The 20,799-nt window shown below is 34.5% G+C and overlaps 1 protein-coding gene and 1 long non-coding RNA gene across 2 annotated transcripts; both read left to right on the top strand.

The window, feature by feature from the left end:
* The first annotated feature begins 5,594 nt into the window (after nt 1–5,594).
* On the top strand, nt 5,595–8,861 carry LOC120174448 (ABC transporter G family member 21). Its single transcript, XM_039181292.1, has 5 exons — nt 5,595–5,900; nt 5,983–6,781; nt 7,476–7,843; nt 7,912–8,597; nt 8,664–8,861. Exons 1-4 carry the CDS (start codon nt 5,667–5,669, stop codon nt 8,575–8,577), a joined length of 2,067 nt encoding a protein of 688 aa, XP_039037223.1. The 5' UTR covers nt 5,595–5,666; the 3' UTR covers nt 8,578–8,597; nt 8,664–8,861.
* A 10,833-nt stretch (nt 8,862–19,694) lies between these two features.
* On the top strand, nt 19,695–20,526 carry LOC120174452. The gene is made up of 2 exons (XR_005521175.1): nt 19,695–19,940; nt 20,276–20,526. It is a non-coding gene; the product is annotated as an uncharacterized LOC120174452 (long non-coding RNA).
* Nucleotides 20,527–20,799: the final 273 nt, after the last annotated feature.

The following is a 20,799-nucleotide window of genomic DNA, read 5'->3' as shown; positions in this document are numbered from 1 at the left end:
ACTTATTGTGGGAAGAACGGAATCACAGAATTTTTCAAGGTCGTCAGAGAACTATCGAAGACATGCTGAAAAAGATTAAAGAAGTTGTTGGTATTCAACTTAAGGGTATAAATATCAATAGATTAGATAGTTCTAATGTTAACCTTTGTAATGCTTGGGGTATAGTCTAATCAATTTGTGTTTGTTGTAAGTAGGTTGTTTTTAGTCTTCTTTGTTACAGATTGGTTGATTGCTTTGTAAAATTTCTATGCTATTTGGATAATAAAATTCGATTCATCCAAAAAAAAAGATGAGGCGAGCTCTTCAATGTTTGGAATGATCAAAGAAAATGTCAGAGAACGAAAGTGTTGACCACAACGTGGGATAAGATGCAACTCTAAGTGTTTTAAAATTAGACATAAAACCAAAAAAAATGTATTTGACGTTTGACTAAATAGTTACTTTGGTACCTATTCTTTTTTCAAGAGCATTTTGACCTCCAACATTTTATTTTGGGACAAAAACCCATATGTAGATGAAAATTATTAGTCAACAAACGATCAACGGTCTAAAATAGGGACTCCTAAAATTAAATATTCGGGGTCATAATACTTTTAGAAAAAAAATAAGGACCAAAGCCACTGTTTAGTCAAAATTTATAGGTATTTTTACCCTAAAATATAACATTGGAAACTAAACTATTCTAAAAGGAAATAGAAATCAAAGTAACTATTTAGTCAAATATTAGAATTTTTTTATATTTTACCTTAAAATTATTGGGAAAACAATAAACAGAAAAAATTAAAAAAAACGAGGTGACTTCCATATAAACAGAAAACAACCCACATCATAAAAGTCAACCAGATTCCAAGTTTAGTAGAGAATGGGATAAATAGAGGTCTAAGGCTATACTAATCAAACCAACCACGGCAACGCCAATCAGATGACTCAGCAAATAAAATCAAATCAAATCAAACGAAAGCATCGAGGTGTAAAAGTTGCATTGCGTTTGCAGTGTCTCGAATTTGATTGATGGCAGAACAAAAGAAGGGATTATGCAAAGCAAAGGCAAAGGCAAAGACACTTGGGAAATGTACAACACCACAGAATCATATTTCCTCCTCTTTTAGTAATGACGACCTGATGGGTTTATTTTATATTATTAGTATAGATAAAAGTGATTATGGATCACCAACAAAGATTAATTTATCTAATTCAATAACGATGACTACCTTTATCTTTATCTTTTTTTGGAAATTCAACTTATTTTTCTATTTTTCTTTGAAAGCACATTGAAAGTGAAAATATTATTGAACAATAATTTATAAAAACAATAAATTCTTAAATAACCCCTTTGGAAACAAAGTATTCCAAAGTAAAAGCAAATACTTGTCAGGATGAATATATTATTCCACACACAACTTTCCCTTCAAAAAATATGGATGCTGATGTAATCCTTTCTCCAAATATTCTGGGTATTTCAGCTACACTTATTTATTTAAAACCGTTGGATTTTGTTATGCTTGGCATTATATTTTAGATTTTATGTTGTAATTGGCAAATAAAGAAAATATCAAAGCAAACATATGCATAATGCATGCCTTTAATATTAATGGAACCAAAAGTAGGAAGAAAAAAAACCCTTTAATTATGAGAGAATCACATGTATTAATCGACACGCATTAATTGGTTGGGTATAATATGGAATGGGGTGGAATAAATGGAAAACATAAATATAAAGAAGCTCGGAATGCAGGAAGGGAAGAATTTACTGTTGATGATGGAAACATTCTTGATCTTAAGTATTTGGCATAATACCAAAGTTAGTCATCTACATTTATCAAACTAGTCCTTTTGATTCTTATGCTTATTTGGTGCATTTTGGCCCAAAGTCTCATTTTAGGACAAAAAAAATCTCTAACGTTTGACTAAATAATCACTTTGACCCTTATTCCTTTATTTTCGAGCATTTTGGCTCTCCAACATTTCATTCTAGGATAAAAAACTCTTATTTTGAAACCTTAACCGTTTGTTAGCTAACGATTTTCATTCATAAAAGGATCTTTTTACCTCAAAACGAAACATTGAAGGTCAACATGCTCTAAAAAAAAGTAAATACTAAAATGATCATTTTAATAAATGTGGGAGACTAACTTTAGTATTATGTCTAATTTTTTAGTTCTATTTTTTTTTGGGAAATAAAGGAGAGCTGTTGCAGCTCAGTTACTCAGAGGCTTCATCTTCAAGAAGCAAGCTTGATACGACTGGTGGTGAACTGGGAAGGAGTGGACCTCTAAGTCCGGTGGAGTCTCGTATTTGGCCATGAAGTCGACCACTCTATTTCCGTTGCGCGGGATGTGTTTATAACGCACCACCCATTCCTTCTTCTCCGGTTCTCGGATATGGAGTAGGATATTCGGTGAGCCTTTCCTGTCAGACTTCTTTTGCAACATTTGGATGGCGACTAAGCTGTCTAATTCAATCTCTAACTGTGTAATCCTATATCCTTAACACATAACATTCCTATGTAGGCTCCCCACATTTCCGCTTCTAGGATCGAGCATGCTCCAATGAACTTGTAGAATCCTCTTATCTATTTTCCGGTATGGTCACGTATTAAACCACCATATGCTGTGCTGCTACTTTAATTTTATTATTTTTATATCTATCAATTTTAAAATTAAATAAATTAAATTCTCCTCTTATTTTTTGTGATTTTTTTAAAAAAAATCCCTACTAATTTAAACAAGTTAACCCTCGCAATAATCATATAAAAGAAGAATGATTGAGGACATTTGTGATAATTGAGTGGGAGGGTGACAGCTAAAAAGAAACTAAAGGGCATGTCATCGGGAAGAGGAAGTAAGGTAACCCCAGCACTTTCACTTTTTTATTCTTTAGCCATACACCACACCCCCTAAATGAAAAATCAAACAAAGAAAATGAGATAAGCTGTATGTATGTATATTAATTGTGAATTTTTAAACGATTATCAACTTAGTATCTTTAATTGATATATTAAAATATATATAAAACGTGATATGTACAAGTTTTAGAGAGACCATGATTTTTGAAATTATGTTGCAGGTTCTAACATAAGTTGGACTGTTAATAGAATCTTTAAATTGCGTGCTACAACTTTCACTATTCTTTCTTCTTCTGGTTCATTAAAGCTTAGTAACATCTGGGATTCAATTCGTAATAAAGGGGAGAAAGTTTTTTGGCACAAACTTATCTGGTTCCCAATGCACATCCCAAAATATAGTTTGATCACTTGGATGACACTGCTGAACAGACTTCCTACTAGAGACCGGTTACTCAAAATGGGAATCAATTCTAATGATATTTGTGTTAACTGAAACATCGAGCAGGAGACTAGAAATCATATTTTTTTCTCAATGCCCTCTTGTTGTTCGTCTTTGGAATTCAATAATGTCGCTCAACGGATTAAATAATATTGTTTTATCATGGGATGTTATGGTTGCTACGGCTGCTTCGACATGGAAAGGTAAGTCTCTTCTCACCACAATCTTGAAAATCTCATGGACTGGATTTATATACTTATTGTGGGAAGAACGGAATCACAGAATTTTTCAAGGTCGTCAGAGAACTATCGAAGACATGCTGAAAAAGATTAAAGAAGTTGTTGGTATTCAACTTAAGGGTATAAATATCAATAGATTAGATAGTTCTAATGTTAACCTTTGTAATGCTTGGGGTATAGTCTAATCAATCTGTGTTTGTTGTAAGTAGGTTGTTTTTAGTCTTCTTTGTTACAGATTGGTTGATTGCTTTGTAAAATTTCTATGCTATTTGGATAATAAAATTCGATTCATCCAAAAAAAAAGATGAGGCGAGCTCTTCAATGTTTGGAATGATCAAAGAAAATGTCAGAGAACGAAAGTGTTGACCACAACGTGGGATAAGATGCAACTTTATGAGTTTTAAAATTAGACATAAAACCAAAAAAATGTATTTGACGTTTGACTAAATAGTTACTTTGGTACCTATTCTTTTTTCAAAATCATTTTGACCTCCAACATTTTATTTTGGGACAAAAACCCATATGTAGATGAAAACTATCAGTCAATAAACGATCAACGGTCTAAAATAGGGACTCCTAAAATAAAATATTCGGGGTCAGAATACTTTTAGAAAAAAATAAGGACCAAAGCCACTGTTTAGTCAAAATTTATAGGTATTTTTACCCTAAAATATAACATTGGAAGCCAAACTATTCTAAAAGGAAATAGAAATCAAAGTAACTATTTAGTCAAATATTAGATTTTTTTTATATTTTACCTAGAAAAAATAAAAAAAAAACGAGGTGACTTCCATATAAACAGAAAACAACCCACATCATAAAAAAACATGTAATGTCACTCTGTTATTTTTAATTTAACGGTCGAGTAAAAAAATGAAATAATTTAAAAATCAAAAAATCTAATTAAATATTTTTAAAACCGAATGATTAAAATAAAATTATGAAAAGCTTAGTTTACCCTAATAGAATTGCTTTATTTTCGTGAAATCCGAAAAAGAAAGTGGGTTGGTTGGGTTCTCCTCCACTCGAGTCTCCAAACACCACACGTACTCATTCGTTTAAATATAAAACAATTAATATAAATACTATTTCCTTTTAAGTTGTCAAATTTTTAAAAGATGATTCTTCCAATCAAAGATATATATATTATTCTATTCTTAAGAGATTTTATTTTTATTTCATTTTCTTTTGACCAACATCAATTTTAATACTATATAACTTCAAATATTCATCCAAAAATAGAGTTATTATCTAATAAATAATTAACGTATTTTCAATTTGACACACATATTATATTCCAAGTCCTATAATGCATTATTATTTGCATGGGCAGCGGTCTGCGGAGGGATTTGTGAAGACGGGGACAACATGCTACGTGGCAAATGTGATTACTTTAATCAGTGACGGATTCAGAAATTTATAAATGGGATCTAAAATTTTAATTTTTTTTCTTAAAAATAATTTGAGTGCAAAAATTTTTATTTTTATTTTATTTTTCTTTAATATATTATACTAAATTTCATTGTTTTCCTTAAATAATGGGATACGTGCATTCACCCATGACTTTAAGTGTTTAATTCTTTTATTTTCTTAAACAAAAATGTATGATTATTGAGTTTTAATTTTTTTAATTAATCACTGGTATTTGATTTATTAAAAAATTAATATAAATTAGATACTACAAAGGTAAGGACGACTCTCCTAGTCCAATTTACTCTATTGACAAACATCAAAATTCAAACTCCTGACTTTACTTAAGAAATTTAGTATATCATCTCACTAGAAAACTTATTGTTGATAAGAATTTTATTAATAACTTATATATTTTACAGATATAATTGCTTAAACCTAATTTTTTTTAGGAACGGAATAGATTCAATTATTGGGATTCAATTAATTTGATTACAACATGTAACTTGGAAAAAACAATTAATTAATTTTGTCCAAACACGTGGACGAGTGGAAAAGACTTTGAAGAAAAATTACGTACATGTCCCGGCTTAGGTAACTCTGGAAATCTTTTTATAAGTATGTCGTAAATCATCTTCCATGCCAAGTTCTAATTCTCCCGTCTCATGAGCTCTCCTCATTTTTGCCTAGTTTAATTACAACGATTTGGCATTTCCCCTGAAATCAAAATACTATGATGCCCCCTCACCAAGAAAGTAGCAATATCACCATCCATAATAGTCCTGCCAGCATCATGCTCACAACCACCCGGACGGCGGAGAATTTCGTTTCCGTTCACGCCGAACCGTCCACTTCAGCCGCAGACGTCGTCCCGTGTTCTCAACGTCCGATCCCATCTCAACAACAGCCGCTAACTCCACTTCCCTTTTCAGTTTTATCCCAATCTTTACGTCCTATAACTCTCAAGGTTCTTTATTCTCTACTACGTATAACCTTGCACGTTAATTAGTTTGAGTACATAAATGATTATAGATGTGTATTGGTTGCAGTTCGAAGAAGTGGCCTACAGCATCCATTCTAGTGCCACAACCGCGAGCTGTTTCTCGTCCCATAAACCCAAGCCGAGAACGAGTGTACTGAATGGAGTTAGCGGTGTGGTTCGACCCGGTGAGCTACTGGCAATGCTCGGTCCATCCGGTAGTGGTAAAACCACCCTCCTCACTGCTCTCGGAGGTCGTTTAACAGGGAAGATGTCCGGCACCATAACGTACAATGGGCGGCCATTCTCCAGTTCCGTGAAGCGCAGAATAGGATTCGTGGCTCAAGACGATGTGTTGTATCCCCACCTCACCGTGTTAGAAACGCTGACATACGCCGCTTTATTGAAACTGCCGAAAAAGCTGACCACGCAAGAAAAGATTGAGCAAGCTGAACTGATTATAGTGGAACTCGGGTTAGCAAGGTGTAGGAACAATGTTGTCGGTGGGCCTCTTCTTCGGGGTGTGTCGGGTGGAGAACGTAAGCGAGTCAGTGTTGGTTTGGAGATGTTAGTGAACCCCAGTTTGTTGATGCTGGATGAACCCACTTCAGGACTCGACTCGACCGCCGCGCACAGAATTATGGTTACCTTACGCGGCTTAGCACGCGGTGGCCGGACTGTCATCACCACCATTCACCAGCCTTCAAGTGGGTTGTACAGGATGTTTGATAAGGTGCTGGTGCTTTCCGAAGGGTATCCCATTTATTGGGGGAAAGCGGATCAGGCCATGGACTATTTCGGCTACATTGGTTTCACACCCAGTTTCAATTTTTTGAACCCTGCTGATTTTCTCCTTGATCTGGCTAATGGTAGGCATAACCAAAACTCCCAACTTTTTTATTTTCTCTCTTGGATAAGTAGGGGCCGCGTAACCTAAAATTAATTTGCAGTGAATTTTAACTTTAAATATTATTTTGTTTAATTACAAAATTTATATAATTAACAATAATTTGAGTTATAATAAGGAATATTGCATTATAACGGATTTTAGCATAAAATATTAATTGTTTATATTAAAAAGTTACACAATTAATAAAGGACATGGTTACAATTACAAAATATCTTATAGGTAATTAATTAAGTTATAATCGGAATAATTATGTAATTTACATGATTTTTTATAAAAAAAATATAATATTTCTATTTTAATCTAAAATACTATCTAATTTATTCTAAAATGTTATGCTTTTAATAAATTTTTGGTTAAAATTTATTTTTTATTACTTTATATTAACTGTTAAACTCATACCGAATAAGTAACTCAAGTCAAGGGAAATGATTAAGTCAAAAAGTCGTCAACTAATTAATTAATTTTGGGTTTTTTAATTAATTTTTGTCTCTTTATCTTTTAAATCTTTTCGTTGTTTCCCCTTTTGACTCGTACTTGTTATCGATTGGAGCTCCACCATCCCCTTGATATCGGCCATGATTTATGCTTGATTATTTGAATAGTCTAAGAAGTTGAAAATCTGCACAATGTTGAAGACTGTTTTGTGCAAGCAGGTATAGCCCCTGATGTAAAACCGGACGAGCAACTGGAATTTCATGGCAGAGTAGACCACCCTGATGATCAAAATTCCACTAAACAGTTCCTAATATCGTCTTACAAGAAGAACATATACCCTACATTGAAGGCCGATATCAGTCAGAATCTGCAAGATTCGTCTTTTCCAACAGCTAAATCATCGAAATCAAGTGAGGTTGAATGGAACAGCAGCTGGTGGGAACAATTCAAGGTCTTGTTGACAAGGGGTGTACAAGAGAGGAAGCATGAATCCTTTTCAGGCCTACGAATATTTCAAGTCATGTCGGTTTCGGTTCTTTCAGGCCTCCTCTGGTGGCATTCCGATACTTCCCACATACAAGATCAGGTACCAAATATCATGAAATCTTAATTCGAAACCAGTACATATATGTAAATTTATATTTTTGTTTGCAGGTGGGACTTCTGTTTTTCTTCTCAATATTCTGGGGCTTTTTCCCTCTGTTCAATGCCATATTCACCTTCCCACAAGAACGTCCAATGTTAATCAGAGAAGGATCGTCGGGGATGTACCGTTTATCCTCGTATTACATCGCCCGAACAGCTGGAGACTTGCCGATGGAGCTTGTTCTTCCCACGATATTCGTGGCCGTAACATATTGGATGGGTGGACTCAAGCCTTCACTTCTAACATTTGTTCTAACACTCTCGATCGTACTCTTAAACGTGCTTGTCTCTCAAGCGCTAGGACTGGCAATGGGAGCCATTCTAATGGACGTAAAACAGGCCACAACCTTGGCTTCTGTGACCATGCTGGTATTTCTATTAGTGGGCGGATACTACATTCACCACATGCCTGATTTTATAGCTTGGTTAAAATACATCTCCTTTAGTCACTACTGCTATAAACTTCTGGTCGGGGTGCAGTACTCGGCGAACGAGTTGTACGAATGTGAGGTCGGGAGGCGTTGCAAGGTCATCGATTTTCCGGCAATCAAGCATTTGGGTCTTGATTATGATAATAGGTGGTGGGATGCGGTTGCTTTGATAATAATGTTGGCCGGATACAGGCTACTGGCTTATGTGGGTCTAAGAGTATATGGGAAACCTCGATCATCATAGCCTAATTGTTCATGGTACAGGCTCGTACGAAGAATGAATGAAGATGGTCTCCGGTTCAATCATGATCAAATTCATCCCACGTACAAAATTAATCAATCTGTATACATCTCCTAATTAATTATTGGCCAGCTGATCATCATGCAAATTAATTAAATTATATTTGTTGTGCAGTGACTGTTAACGGTGGTGATGCGTGTTAATTATAAGTTAAGATAATATTTAATGTATTGTTCCTGTAATTTTTTAATAGTCTAGAATGATTACAAGGTAATATTTATTTAAAATCTTTTTTAATCACTGACAACATACACACAAGTAGGCAACCGACGCATCTACTTGAGAGAGGACTCGATGCAGGAGGTGTGAGGTAAAGATGGAGGGATGGAACCTCCCGTAAGGCTTTCTTATAAGTAGATTTGAGTAATAAAACGGAGAAAATCAAAAAGTAATTTGGATTAAATCATACAGTTCAATTTAGTTCATGTTTTTTATTTTACGGTTTGATTTTAATTTGATTTTAGTTTTTTCCTATAAAATTTGTTTGTTCATAATCAAATCGAATTAAAAAAATAAAAAAAATAATGATAAAAATCAAGCACAATTTAAATTTGTTATAAGATAGAAATAAATAATATCATAAAACTAATAATATTATTTTTTTTGGGGATAAATTTTATATATTATCCAAAAACAACAGTGATATACTACAGTTTAAACAAAGCATTCAACAATTAAAAATACTCAGCAAGGGATATCGCACATATTACAAAGATGAACACTAATAAAGTTCATTAAAACTATGTTCCTCCCTTGAAGATTAATCCTCACCATGTCCTTAACAGTGGATAGAATGACAACAACTAGGGTGTAAACGAGCCGAGTCGAACTTGAGTATTGTTGAGTTCGATCTCGACTCGAAAACTCTGAAATGGAGTTAGATTCAACTCGAAAACTCGCGAGCTTAAAATTTTCAAGCTCGACTTGAACTCGAAATCCTGAACTGAAGCTCGTGAGCAGCTCGAAAAGGCTCGAAATGAAGAAAAAAAATTTCTTAAACTTAACTTGATTGAAGCCTCAAACTCAAACTCGAAGCTGAACCTTAAATACATGAAAATCTTACTGTATTTTAAAAAAATCAATACATAAATGTTAATAGTATTAATAATTTATTTAAAAAAAAAATAAATCTTAATATATTATATTTTCGAGCTGCTCACGAGTTTTTCGAGTCGAATATCAAGTAGCTCGTTTCGGCTAGTTAAGAACTCGATTCGAGCTCGAGTTGTGTCCATTCGACCCGAGTATTTATCGAGCCTTGATCAAATCGATCTCGAATAGCTCGCGATATGTCTCGTCTCATTTACAATCCTAACAACAACTTCCTTTGATTTTCCTTTGATCACATATGGTATAAACACGACCGTTCCATGCTAATTTAAGGATAGTTGTAAGCGACGATTTATCCTTGAGGCTAATAACTGCCCACTTAATCTCCTCCTCCCAACACATGATTTGTCCAGACAAACCGCAGAACCTCAAAATTGCCTCCCAAATACTCCTAACCAACGATCACTAAAAAAAGCAAATGGTCTCTAATCTCAAGAGCCCTTCCCAGTAAGAATATTTTTTATTCCAAGTTTTGATATCTTTAATCCCAAGGCCACTCTCAGATTTTAGTTGATAAATGTACCTCCAACTGACCCGTGCACCAACATGGAACGAAATATGATACATTGGAATATATAATTTTTAGAATTTATATATGATTTTTGTGTTTACAAGAAGACATAACTCTAAGTAAATAATTGATTGGTTCACTCAATAATTTTAAGTAAAACCTATATGTTAATGGGAATGTAAATTTTGCTGAATTGAATAGCTAGTGTTTTCGTATTCGAAATATGTGTATCAAATCAAAAATCGTCAGTGAATGAGGTAACATAGGTTTTAGACCAAACCCAAACATTAACCAAACAAAACCTTAATTAATATCCTTTTTTTCATATATTTGGTCATCATTTAATATATATATTTGAATACGATTACAAAATAATATTTGCTCAAAATTTTTTGTCATTGAAATCTCATATAACCATATATATATTATTACAGATCAAATTGCTTGAACCCAATATCTCAAAAGAGAATAACATGCCCTCTAACTACGAGGCCACTCAATGGATTCTGCATAATATATATTACTATTATTAATTGGGAGCAAAAAGCCACGTTGATGTCGTGGTATGGTTGGTTATCATATCAGTATGGCATACTGAAAATCTGCTGCCAGTTCTCTTTATAAGTTGGGCAAGTACCAAGCCCATTGAGTATTAAACTTTGTTATTGTCAAAGAGCGAGTGCTTGTTGGATTATTATGTTATTTTTAAAATAATTGTACCTCTCGTTGAATATAAATGTATTTGATGAATAATTAAATATCTTGATAAATAATTTTATCTTTCGAAAAATTGTATCATTTTATTATCTTTTAGTTTAATATTACATCTCTTCATTCATTGTGTCTGTTCACTTATATCTATCAACTTTTCATGAATCAAACTAATCTATTCATTCATTTCCTCTCTTCTATATGTAAACAACTTGTGGGTGATTCTGCTTTGTGCAAACTCTGTGGACAAGAAGTGGAGATAGTCCATGCCTTGCACGACTACAGTTGTACCAAGGAAGTATTCGCTTGTGGTGTATGATCCTCTAGTTCTTAACAGCGCAAGCACAAGCACAAACGAACGATAGTGGCTAGAGGAGCTGATGCGACACTTTAACATGGACGGGTTCACAACTATTGTGGTTATGCTTTGGAATGTTTGGAACCACCGCAACATTTATGTCCATGAAGATCGATAGCAGCTAGCACGGGTGATCTTCGATAACTCAATGATCCTACATGCGGACTTTACCACCCATAAAGCGGCCTCAAGTAGTGTCTCTGCCCCATCTCGAGGATTGCTAGTTGGTGTAGACCAGGCCCAAACCAAGTGAAGATTAAGGTCGACAGCGCCTATAGTGTGTAGAACCGTGAAGGGACTATTGGTGTAGAATTACGTCTCATTTTACTATGTCAGCATCTCTGTACATGTGGTATTATCATATCAGCCTGTTGGTGGGGAAACTGGGTTATTTCTGACACGAACGTAGTTTCAAAATTAACCTAAAATATCAAGATTAAAACCACCAAAGGTTGCACAGCGGATAAACCCGTCAAACTATTGAATATTTAAACACAATTGAAAAACCGAATAAAAAACAATAAATGAGAGAATATGCCAAATTTACGAGTTTCGACGAGAATATCGTCTACTCCTTAGGGCACCACACCGGATGATAACTTCACTATCAACAAATATTACAACAAATAGAATTCTTTAGAATTCCCAAAGTGAGAGAATGAAGAAAACAAATTGAATAGAGAACTTGTTTTGGGATGATTTCTAATGAAATACTTAGACCTATTTATAGTTGAGTTTTAAGGACTAAACTTATAAATAACCTAATATTTTAGGGACCAAAGATGAAATTCCCATGTGCAAAGTTGGCCACCTACCAAAGATGAATTTTCCAATAAGTTGGCCACCAACCAAGATGAATTTTCCAACTTGCCAAATTTGACAATTTACAAGCCAAACATAACAAATCTCCACCTTATCTTGAAATTACCAAGCCTACTCAACTTTTTCAACTCCCCAAATTTGATGTTGTGCCTCGAATTGCGCTCACAAGCGCCATATACCCGAAGGTGCTCAAATTTCAGGATGTTAATCAAGTTCAAACAATGATTGAACTTGATTATTGTTACCACCTTGGTCATCATATCTGTAGTATTTACTGCTGTTGCAATTTTATGAAGTTTGAGCACCTTCGGGTATATGGCGCTTGTGAATGCAATTAGAGGCACAACATCAAATTTGGGGAGTTGAAGAAGTTGAGTAGGCTTGGTAATTTCAAGCCAAGGTGGAGATTTGTTATGTTTGGCTTGTAAATTGTCAAATTTGGCAAGTTGGAAAATTCATCTTGGTAATTTCAAGCCAAGATGGAGATTTGTTACCACCTTGGTCATCATATCAACGCTTATCCAAATCACTAGCATAGTCGGAATCAACATATCCAACCACACACTGACCAAGTGTTTCATCCTGTTCAAAAACTAAACCAACATCCACAGTTTGTTAGAGATACCATAGAATCCATTTCACAGCTTGCCAATGTCCTTTTTCAGGATCATGCATGTACCTGCTCACAACTCCAACTGCTTGTGAAATGTCAGGACGCGTACACACCATTACATACATCAAGCTCCCAACTGCATTAGCATATGGAATTTTTGCCATATACTCTCGTTCTTCGTTAGTTTTAGGAGATAACTATTAACTAAGTTTCAAATGAGAAGTTAGTGGGATACTTACATGTTTGGTATTTTCATTCTTGCCAAAACATTGTAATACCTTTCTTATATACTGCTTCTGAGTTAAACAAAGCTTCCCTATCTGTCTATCTCTACTTATCTCCATACCAAGAATCTTCTTAGCCTCACCTTGATCTTTCATCTCAAACTCATGATTTAACTGAGCCTTTAATTTGTCTATCTTCTTTTGACTCTTCGAAGCGATCAATATATCGTCAACGTATAAGAAAAGATAAATGAAAGATCTATCTTTGAGTTTTTGCAAATACACACAATGATCATATTTGCTTCTAGTGCACTTTTGCCTCCTCATAAAGCTATCAAATCGCTTGTACCACTGCCTCAGAGATTGCTTCAATCCATATAGCGTTTTGTTCAACTTACAAACTCATTTCTCACAACCACCATCTTTGTATCCTTCTGACTGAGTCATATATATCTCATCTTCTAAATCACCGTGCAAGAAAGTCGTCTTTACATCAAGTTGAGCTAGCTCCAAATTCAACTGTGCTACCAAGGCCAACAATATTCTAATGGAGGAATGTTTCACAACAGGGGAAAATACTTCATTGTAGTCGATTCCCTCCTTTTGAGCGTAGACTTTAGCTACCAACCGTGCCTTGTAGCAAACATCTTTCTTGCTATGAGATCCATCTTTCTTTGCAAATACCCACTTGCATCCAATTACTCTTTTACCTTTCGGTAATTGTGTCAGTTTCCAAATGTTGTTCTTTTGGAGAGATTACATTTCTTCATCCATGACACTTTTCCACTTATCACTTTCCAATCTTTGTATTACTTCTTGGTAAGTGATAGAGATATCATCATCAACAACTGGAAGAGCATATGCCACTATATCAATAAATCGAGCAGGTCTACGAATTTCTCTCCTTGGCCTTGTAACTGCAAGTGGTTCTGGTATCTCCGATGGTTATTGGGTTTGAACCTCTTCATTTTCTGATTCTTCTATTGGAGTTGAAGAATTAGTTACATCAACTTTTGGGATCATCATCTGCTGAAACTCCACCTGTTTTGGAGTATGCTCCATCTGCTGCGGAGTACTACTTGTCTGGACAACTTCATTTATTACCTTCTTTACTAGGGAAAATTCATCAAAGGTAACATCTCTGCTATAAATTATCTTCTTGGTGTCTAAACACCAAAAGTGGAATCCCTTTACTCCATGGGTGATCCCATAAAGAGAGCCTTTTTTGCTCTTGGATCAAGCTTAGATTCCTTCACATGATAATAAGAAGTGGTTTCAAATACATGTAAGGAATCATAATCAGTAGCAGGGTTTCCAGACCATACCTCCAATGGTTTTTTCCTCCTATCGCTGATGACGGCAGACGATTGATGAGATGACCAACATATGTCATAGCCTCAACCCAAAATATCTTACTTAACCCAGTATTAGACAACATACATCAAACTTTCTCCAATAGTGTTCGATTCATAAGTTCTGCCACCCCATTCTGTTTTGGTGTATTTCTAACAGTGAAGTGTCAAACAATACCATACTCATGGCAAACGTCAAAGAATGGGTCACTTTTATATTCCCCTCCATTGTCCGTCCTAAGACGTTTGATCTTTCTACTAGTCTGGTTTTCGATCATATTTTTCCATTTAAGGAAAATTATGGAAAATTCGAAACACTTCATCTTTAGACTTCATCGGATACACCCAAACTCTTCTGTAAAAGTCATCTACAAAAGTTACAAAATAATGGTTTTCTCCTAAAGACGATGTCTTTGAAGGACTCCATACATATGAGTGAATATAATCCACAATACCTTTTGTATTATGTATAGTGGTGCCAAACTTCACTCTCTTCTACTTTTCTAGAACACAATGCTCGTAAAAGTTCAATTTACAAGCCTTTTCACCTTTCAAAAATCCTTTCTTTGCCAGAATTTGCAAGGATTTCTCTCTAGCATGTTCCAACCGTATATGCCACAACTGGGTTGTATCAAAATCATCACCTCCGGAAGCTGTTGCAACTGCTTCAATAATTGTACTACCTTGGTAGTAATACAAATTATTTTTCCTGAGGCCCTTCATCATCACAAGTGCGCCAGATGTGACTTTTAAAACTCCATCTCTCATAGTGACTACTGAGCCTTTGGATTCCAAGGCTCCCAACGAGATGAGATTTTTCTTCAAACTGGGCACGTATCTGTAACATCTTCAATACTGGGTTAGTGACTAAATTGTAAAATTTTAGAATTTGGTGATTAAAGTAAAATAGTTGAATAGTTCAATGATTTATTTGGGAATATTTCCAGAAAGCTGTTAGTAATTATTCAAGGAATTAAAGGGCAAAATGGTTAATTGATAAGGAAAAATATTTTTCTCCCCTTTAATAAGAGATATACATATGGGGGAGGGTAAGATGAAAACATTTCATCATCTTCTTCTTCTTCCTTTCTTCTTCTCCAACCGTGGAAGCTAGGCAAAGGTAAGAGTTTCTTTGTTTCTTGATTATTTGTTGATTTAAAGGTTGGGTTTTGATCCTTAGATGATAATTAAGTTTAAGGAAAGCTTAATTTGTCTTAAAATCAAAAGATAAAGAAGTTATGAAAGATTAAAGAAACTGAGTTTTTAAGTGAAATTTTGAATAAGAAGGTTTAAATGAATTTGTAGGATGAAATTGACTTGTCATCAATGAGAATAAGAAGTTAAAAGTGTTAGAATTAAGTTTGGATAACATGGAAAATTTGGTATGATTCTTAGCTTTAAGAATTTGGATGAGATGTGAGAGATAATAAGGTATGGGAATGATAAAAGTTAGTTAAAATGGTTGTAATTGAGTTAAGTGGTATAAAAGTAGTTTTATATGAGGAAATTTAATGAAAAGTTGTGGAATTTTTGGATGAAATAGTCTATTCTGGGTTGGTGCATCGATGCACTATCAATGTGTACCGATGCACTAAGATAAAATTTGAAGGTGCATCGATGCATTAAGGGGTGCATCGATGCATGGGAATTTCGAACCTAATTTGTGTACCGATGCATCCATAGTGCATCGGTACACCCCTAAAGGAAAACTGAATTTTTGGGTTCATTAAATTAGCTCAAGTTATTAGTATCGAATTATAAGGTTTTAGGCTTCTTATAATTGTCTTGAAAATTATATTTATGTAGATGTTGAGCCTAAACAAGTTTCAGAACAATCAAAGAATTAGGATCAAATCAAAGCAAGACTAAGGTGAGTGCAATTTTAATTGTACTTATGTTATTGAACGAACATTGGCTTGCGATGAGCCAGTGATGGAGTTACTATGGTAAAAATTGACTCATAAAATGTTATTTGATTTGTGATTCTTATATGTGCATGAATACATGAAATGAATATAGGTTATTATATATATGTTACATGATTATATGCATATGTGATATATGCTATGAGACATGACCAATGTGAAATGAGATAAACTATGTGACTATATGAATGTTACATGATCTACATGCTTACATGAATATGTATTACATGTTATATAAAATGACATAGATGGTTACACATGCATGTGGTATGTGACAGAAGAGAAAGAACAAGTGATATGAAATGTATAAATGATAATGTCCATGTTATATGATATGAGAGCTAGTGGTATAGTTGACATGCTAAGAGTCGAGGGTTACCTATGTTCTACGGAACATATGGACAGTTTACCTATGTTCTTTGGAACATATGACAGTTACATAGGTCCTTCGAGACAAATTTCATAGCCCCTAGTGGGACCCCATACGAGTTATGGTGACAGCATAATGCACAGCCTCAATGTACTCACATACCTTGAGTTCTCAGTAATGTACATGGGCTTACAAAAAGGTATAAAAGTGTTTGCATTATTACATGTTATCATGCTATTATTATTTATATGGAATCATATGTGACATGATTGAATGAGTAGATGATATGTTCATACGGATATGAAATGCATTATTTTTATTATATGTTTTATATCCTCACTAAGTCAACGACTTAGCATGTGATTGTTTCACTCGTAGGTTTCGAGAAGAGGAAGATTGATAAAAGTTATGCAAAACATGTCAGTTTCTCCTTTCCAAAGATCAGATCATAAGAGAATTGAATAGTATGCATTTTGTAATAATGATAGTGGTTGGCATATAAATAAAGGTTTGAATACGATATGTTTTAATCGGTTTTGTTAAAATCATATGATAGATTTTTGTAATATTTTAAACGTATTTATGTAAAAGGTAATTTTATACGGATGGAAATTTAGATTTTTTATGAATTTATACGTATTTTATGAAAGTTATTGTAGCAGTGCATCGACACACAATTTATATTCGAAAATTTTCACTCTTCATGGTACTGTTCACGATATTATTCATACCTTATAGTACTGTTCACAAATACATATTGTTTTCAAATTTTTATAATGAAGCATAATTTAATAGTATTTTATCGTATTTTCTTAATATAAATTCAAATGTTCGATTATTTTGTAAGAAAATTGTTTTGAAAAGTCAATGTGACATCTCAGACTCGTATCCGGGTCAGTACGGGTTGGGGTGTTACAGTATCGGACATCAGTCAGAACTCTGGTTGATCCATCTTGATTTTTCAATCGAATTGAACATATCCCAACAGTTTTACAGGCATTGTCATTGCCCATATAAACAACTCCTGCATTTAGTTCTACTAAATCGGAGAACCACTCCCGATTAGGGGACATATGATAGGTATAACCCGAATCTAATATCCACTCATCTGAATGGAATGTTGATGATGAAGCAACCAATGATATGTCAGAGTCATTTGCATCATGTTCTGCAACACATGCATTCGGAGCAACTTTTCCTTTCTTCTTCAGCTTCGGACAATCTTTCTTCCAATGGCCTTTCTCATGACAAAAGTCACATTCATCTTTTCCCAGTCTGGACTTCGACTTTGATCTCCCTCTCCACTTTGACTTTTGACTTTTCGAGCGACCTCTTGCCACCATGGCCTTCACTGCTTCGTACTTGCTCTCCTTCTTGGTTTTCTTTCTGAGCTCATAACTATACAAAGCAGCAGTTACATCTTTAAGGGTAACATTATCCTTACCATGAAGTAACTTTGTCTCAAGGTGCTCAAATTCATCTGGAAGACATGGCAACAACATCAAAGCCAAATCTTTATCTTTGAAGGTTTCATCCATGCCCAATAAGTCTACCACTAGCTCATTCAACGCAGTGATGTGTTCATTCATACTGGTGTATGGTTGATAATCAAATCCGAACAATCTTTTCTTCATGTGGAGACGATTCTGAGAGCTTTTCTTTAGGAATTTTTCCTTAAATGCTTTCCACATCTTCCTTGCTTAAGTCTCGTTCTTGTAGCCATACTTCTGCTCCCTGGAAAGACAAGATCGAATCATGATGCATGCCAAACGATTGATTGTTCTCCATTCTTTCTCCTCCATATCTACGGTTTTTCTTCCTCAATGGCGATGTCTAGACCTTATTGGAATAAAGCGTCTAACACCTCGCCTTGCCACATGCCAAAATGACCGGATCCATCGAACAATTCCACCGAGAAGTTTGCATTTGACATTGATGTCTCAACTGATCCGTATTTTGGCATTTTAATTCTAACGAACAATATTCAATAGCACGAAGTGTATCTTTTCAACAACGGAGGATAACCTCAACCGAAGCTCTGATGCCATTTGTTGGGGAAACCGAGTTATTTCCCACACGAACGTAGTTTCAAAATTGACCTAAAATATCAAGATCAAAACCACCAAATATTGCACAACAGATAAACCCGTCAAACTATTGAATATTGAAACACAATGGAAAAACCGAATAAAAAACAATAAAAGAGAGAATACATCAAATTTACATGGTTCGACGAGAATATCGTCTACTCCTCGGGGTACCACACCGTATGATAACTTCACTATCAACAAATATTACAACAATGGAATTCTTTAGAATTCCCAAAGTGAGAGAATGAAGAAAACAAATGGAAGAGAGAACTTGTTTTGGGATGATTTCTAATGAAATACTTAGGCCTATTTATAGTTGAGTTTTAAGGACTAAATTTATAAATAACCTAATATTTTAGGGACCAAAGATGAAATTCCCATGTGCAAAGTTGGCCACCAACCAAGATGAATTTTCAAACTTTTGACAATTTACAAGCCAAACATAACACCTGTGATGTTATGTAGGTTTATCACGTAATTTCAAGACGTTAATAGTAAGTTAATTAATAATTTTATCTACAAAAAAATTATTTTAGCCCGAAATGAAACATAAGACTTGAGAATTAAATGTTTAAATAAATGCATTCGATCAAAAGTTAGGATTTTTGTTTTTACATTATGCTATTATATATTATTAATCCCTTTTAAAAGATAATATATATTCATTCCTGGGTAGAGAATCTATCGACGCTGATAATGAATTTTACTAAGCAACTTTAGTTAACAAAACCAGCAAAAAGAAATTGTAAGCGAAGTATATGAATCTGATACTGTAAGATAACAAGTAAGAGTAGTTAAAGTTGGTCTCATCACATCATATCCATTGTCTTGATGTAAGTTATTCCATATTCTCTTAAACTTCCACCATCCCCCCTATCGCGTTGGAATCTTTTAACCCACCGATTCTAATTCCTTCATCAACTGGCCTCACATGTAAAAACCTTGTATAAATACATGCAGAAAACACCAATTTCGATATAGTTATGTGCTTAGCCAAGTTTTTTAATTATTACTACTAGTTAATTTGCAATTCCCGAGAGCTAGCAATGGCATCAATGAAGGCTGAAAAGCCTGTTGGCACTCAACTCTTTGGACAGGTCAAGAAGGAAGCTGCAACTTCAAAGGCCACCGATGCTTCCACCAAAGCCGCTGCTTCCAAGCCCGCCGCCAAAAAGGCTGCTCAAAAGCCTCAGGAACCAAAAAAACCCGCTGCTAAGAAGGTAACTATATACATTCGTGAATAAAATTCTTTAATTCTACACTAATTTATGATTATCATATGTAAATGAATAATTGAAAATAAAACTTCATACATTCCTCCAGTCATCTTAAATCAATTTAAAATGAAAGAGTTTTACGATGCAACTCGATCCAAACTCGTATATATATATATATATATGTGTGTGTGTGTGAGAGAGAGAGAGAGAGATATTATATATATATATATATGTATATGTGTGTGTGTGTGTGAGAGAGAGAGATATTATCATGTTTGTAAGAAATGATAATGCAGTCACGTACTAAATAATGTCTGATGGATTTCTCTGCACTGCAGGGAAAAGGTGGGAAAGCAGCGACCAAGCAGTAGATACCAGTCCCAATGCAAGCAGATTTTTAGGGCTTAAGATACTAAATATCTAAGCTTATAATATATACACACACACATATATATGTTTGTGTTATGATCAGGGAAACTTAACTAATTAAGGTTTTCTTGTAAGTTGTTTCGACAAAGATATTGCACTGATTAAATAAGACAGCATATATATATGTATAATTATCATTACAAGGGTATTATACCATATAATAAATATAGATTTATATAAAAACTCTTTCTACTTGTGCGTACGTCTACAAGCAGTCCCTCACTACAACCTCACCATTTTGATCAAGTTTTAACTTTTATCCATTTTTGACCAACTTCTTCCGGCAATTGCGTGCATAAAACACTTCCATTCCATGAGGGGCAGAACACATCATCAACTAGAAAGCAGGGCCGGCCCTGGGCCAGGGCAGGAGGGGCACCCCCAATAGCCCACAAAATATTTTTTTTTCAGTATAATATTTTTTATTTTTTCT

This window comes from Hibiscus syriacus, unplaced genomic scaffold (assembly GCF_006381635.1).
Source record: "Hibiscus syriacus cultivar Baekdansim isolate YM2019G1 unplaced genomic scaffold, ASM638163v2 tig00112107_pilon, whole genome shotgun sequence".
NCBI lineage: Eukaryota > Viridiplantae > Streptophyta > Magnoliopsida > Malvales > Malvaceae > Hibiscus > Hibiscus syriacus.
This window is presented reverse-complemented; position numbering and strand designations above follow the sequence as displayed.

What these genes read in the sequence shown, in the direction of transcription:
- LOC120174448 (XM_039181292.1), top strand. Translation starts at nt 5,667, where the DNA reads ATGATGCCCCCTCACCAAGAAAGTAGCAATATCACCATCCATAATAGT. An exon ending in TACGTCCTATAACTCTCAAG is followed by an intron (nt 5,901 to 5,982) that starts GTTCTTTATTCT and finishes TATTGGTTGCAG; the next exon opens with TTCGAAGAAGTGGCCTACAG. An exon ending in CTTCCCACATACAAGATCAG is followed by an intron (nt 7,844 to 7,911) that starts GTACCAAATATC and finishes TTTTGTTTGCAG; the next exon opens with GTGGGACTTCTGTTTTTCTT.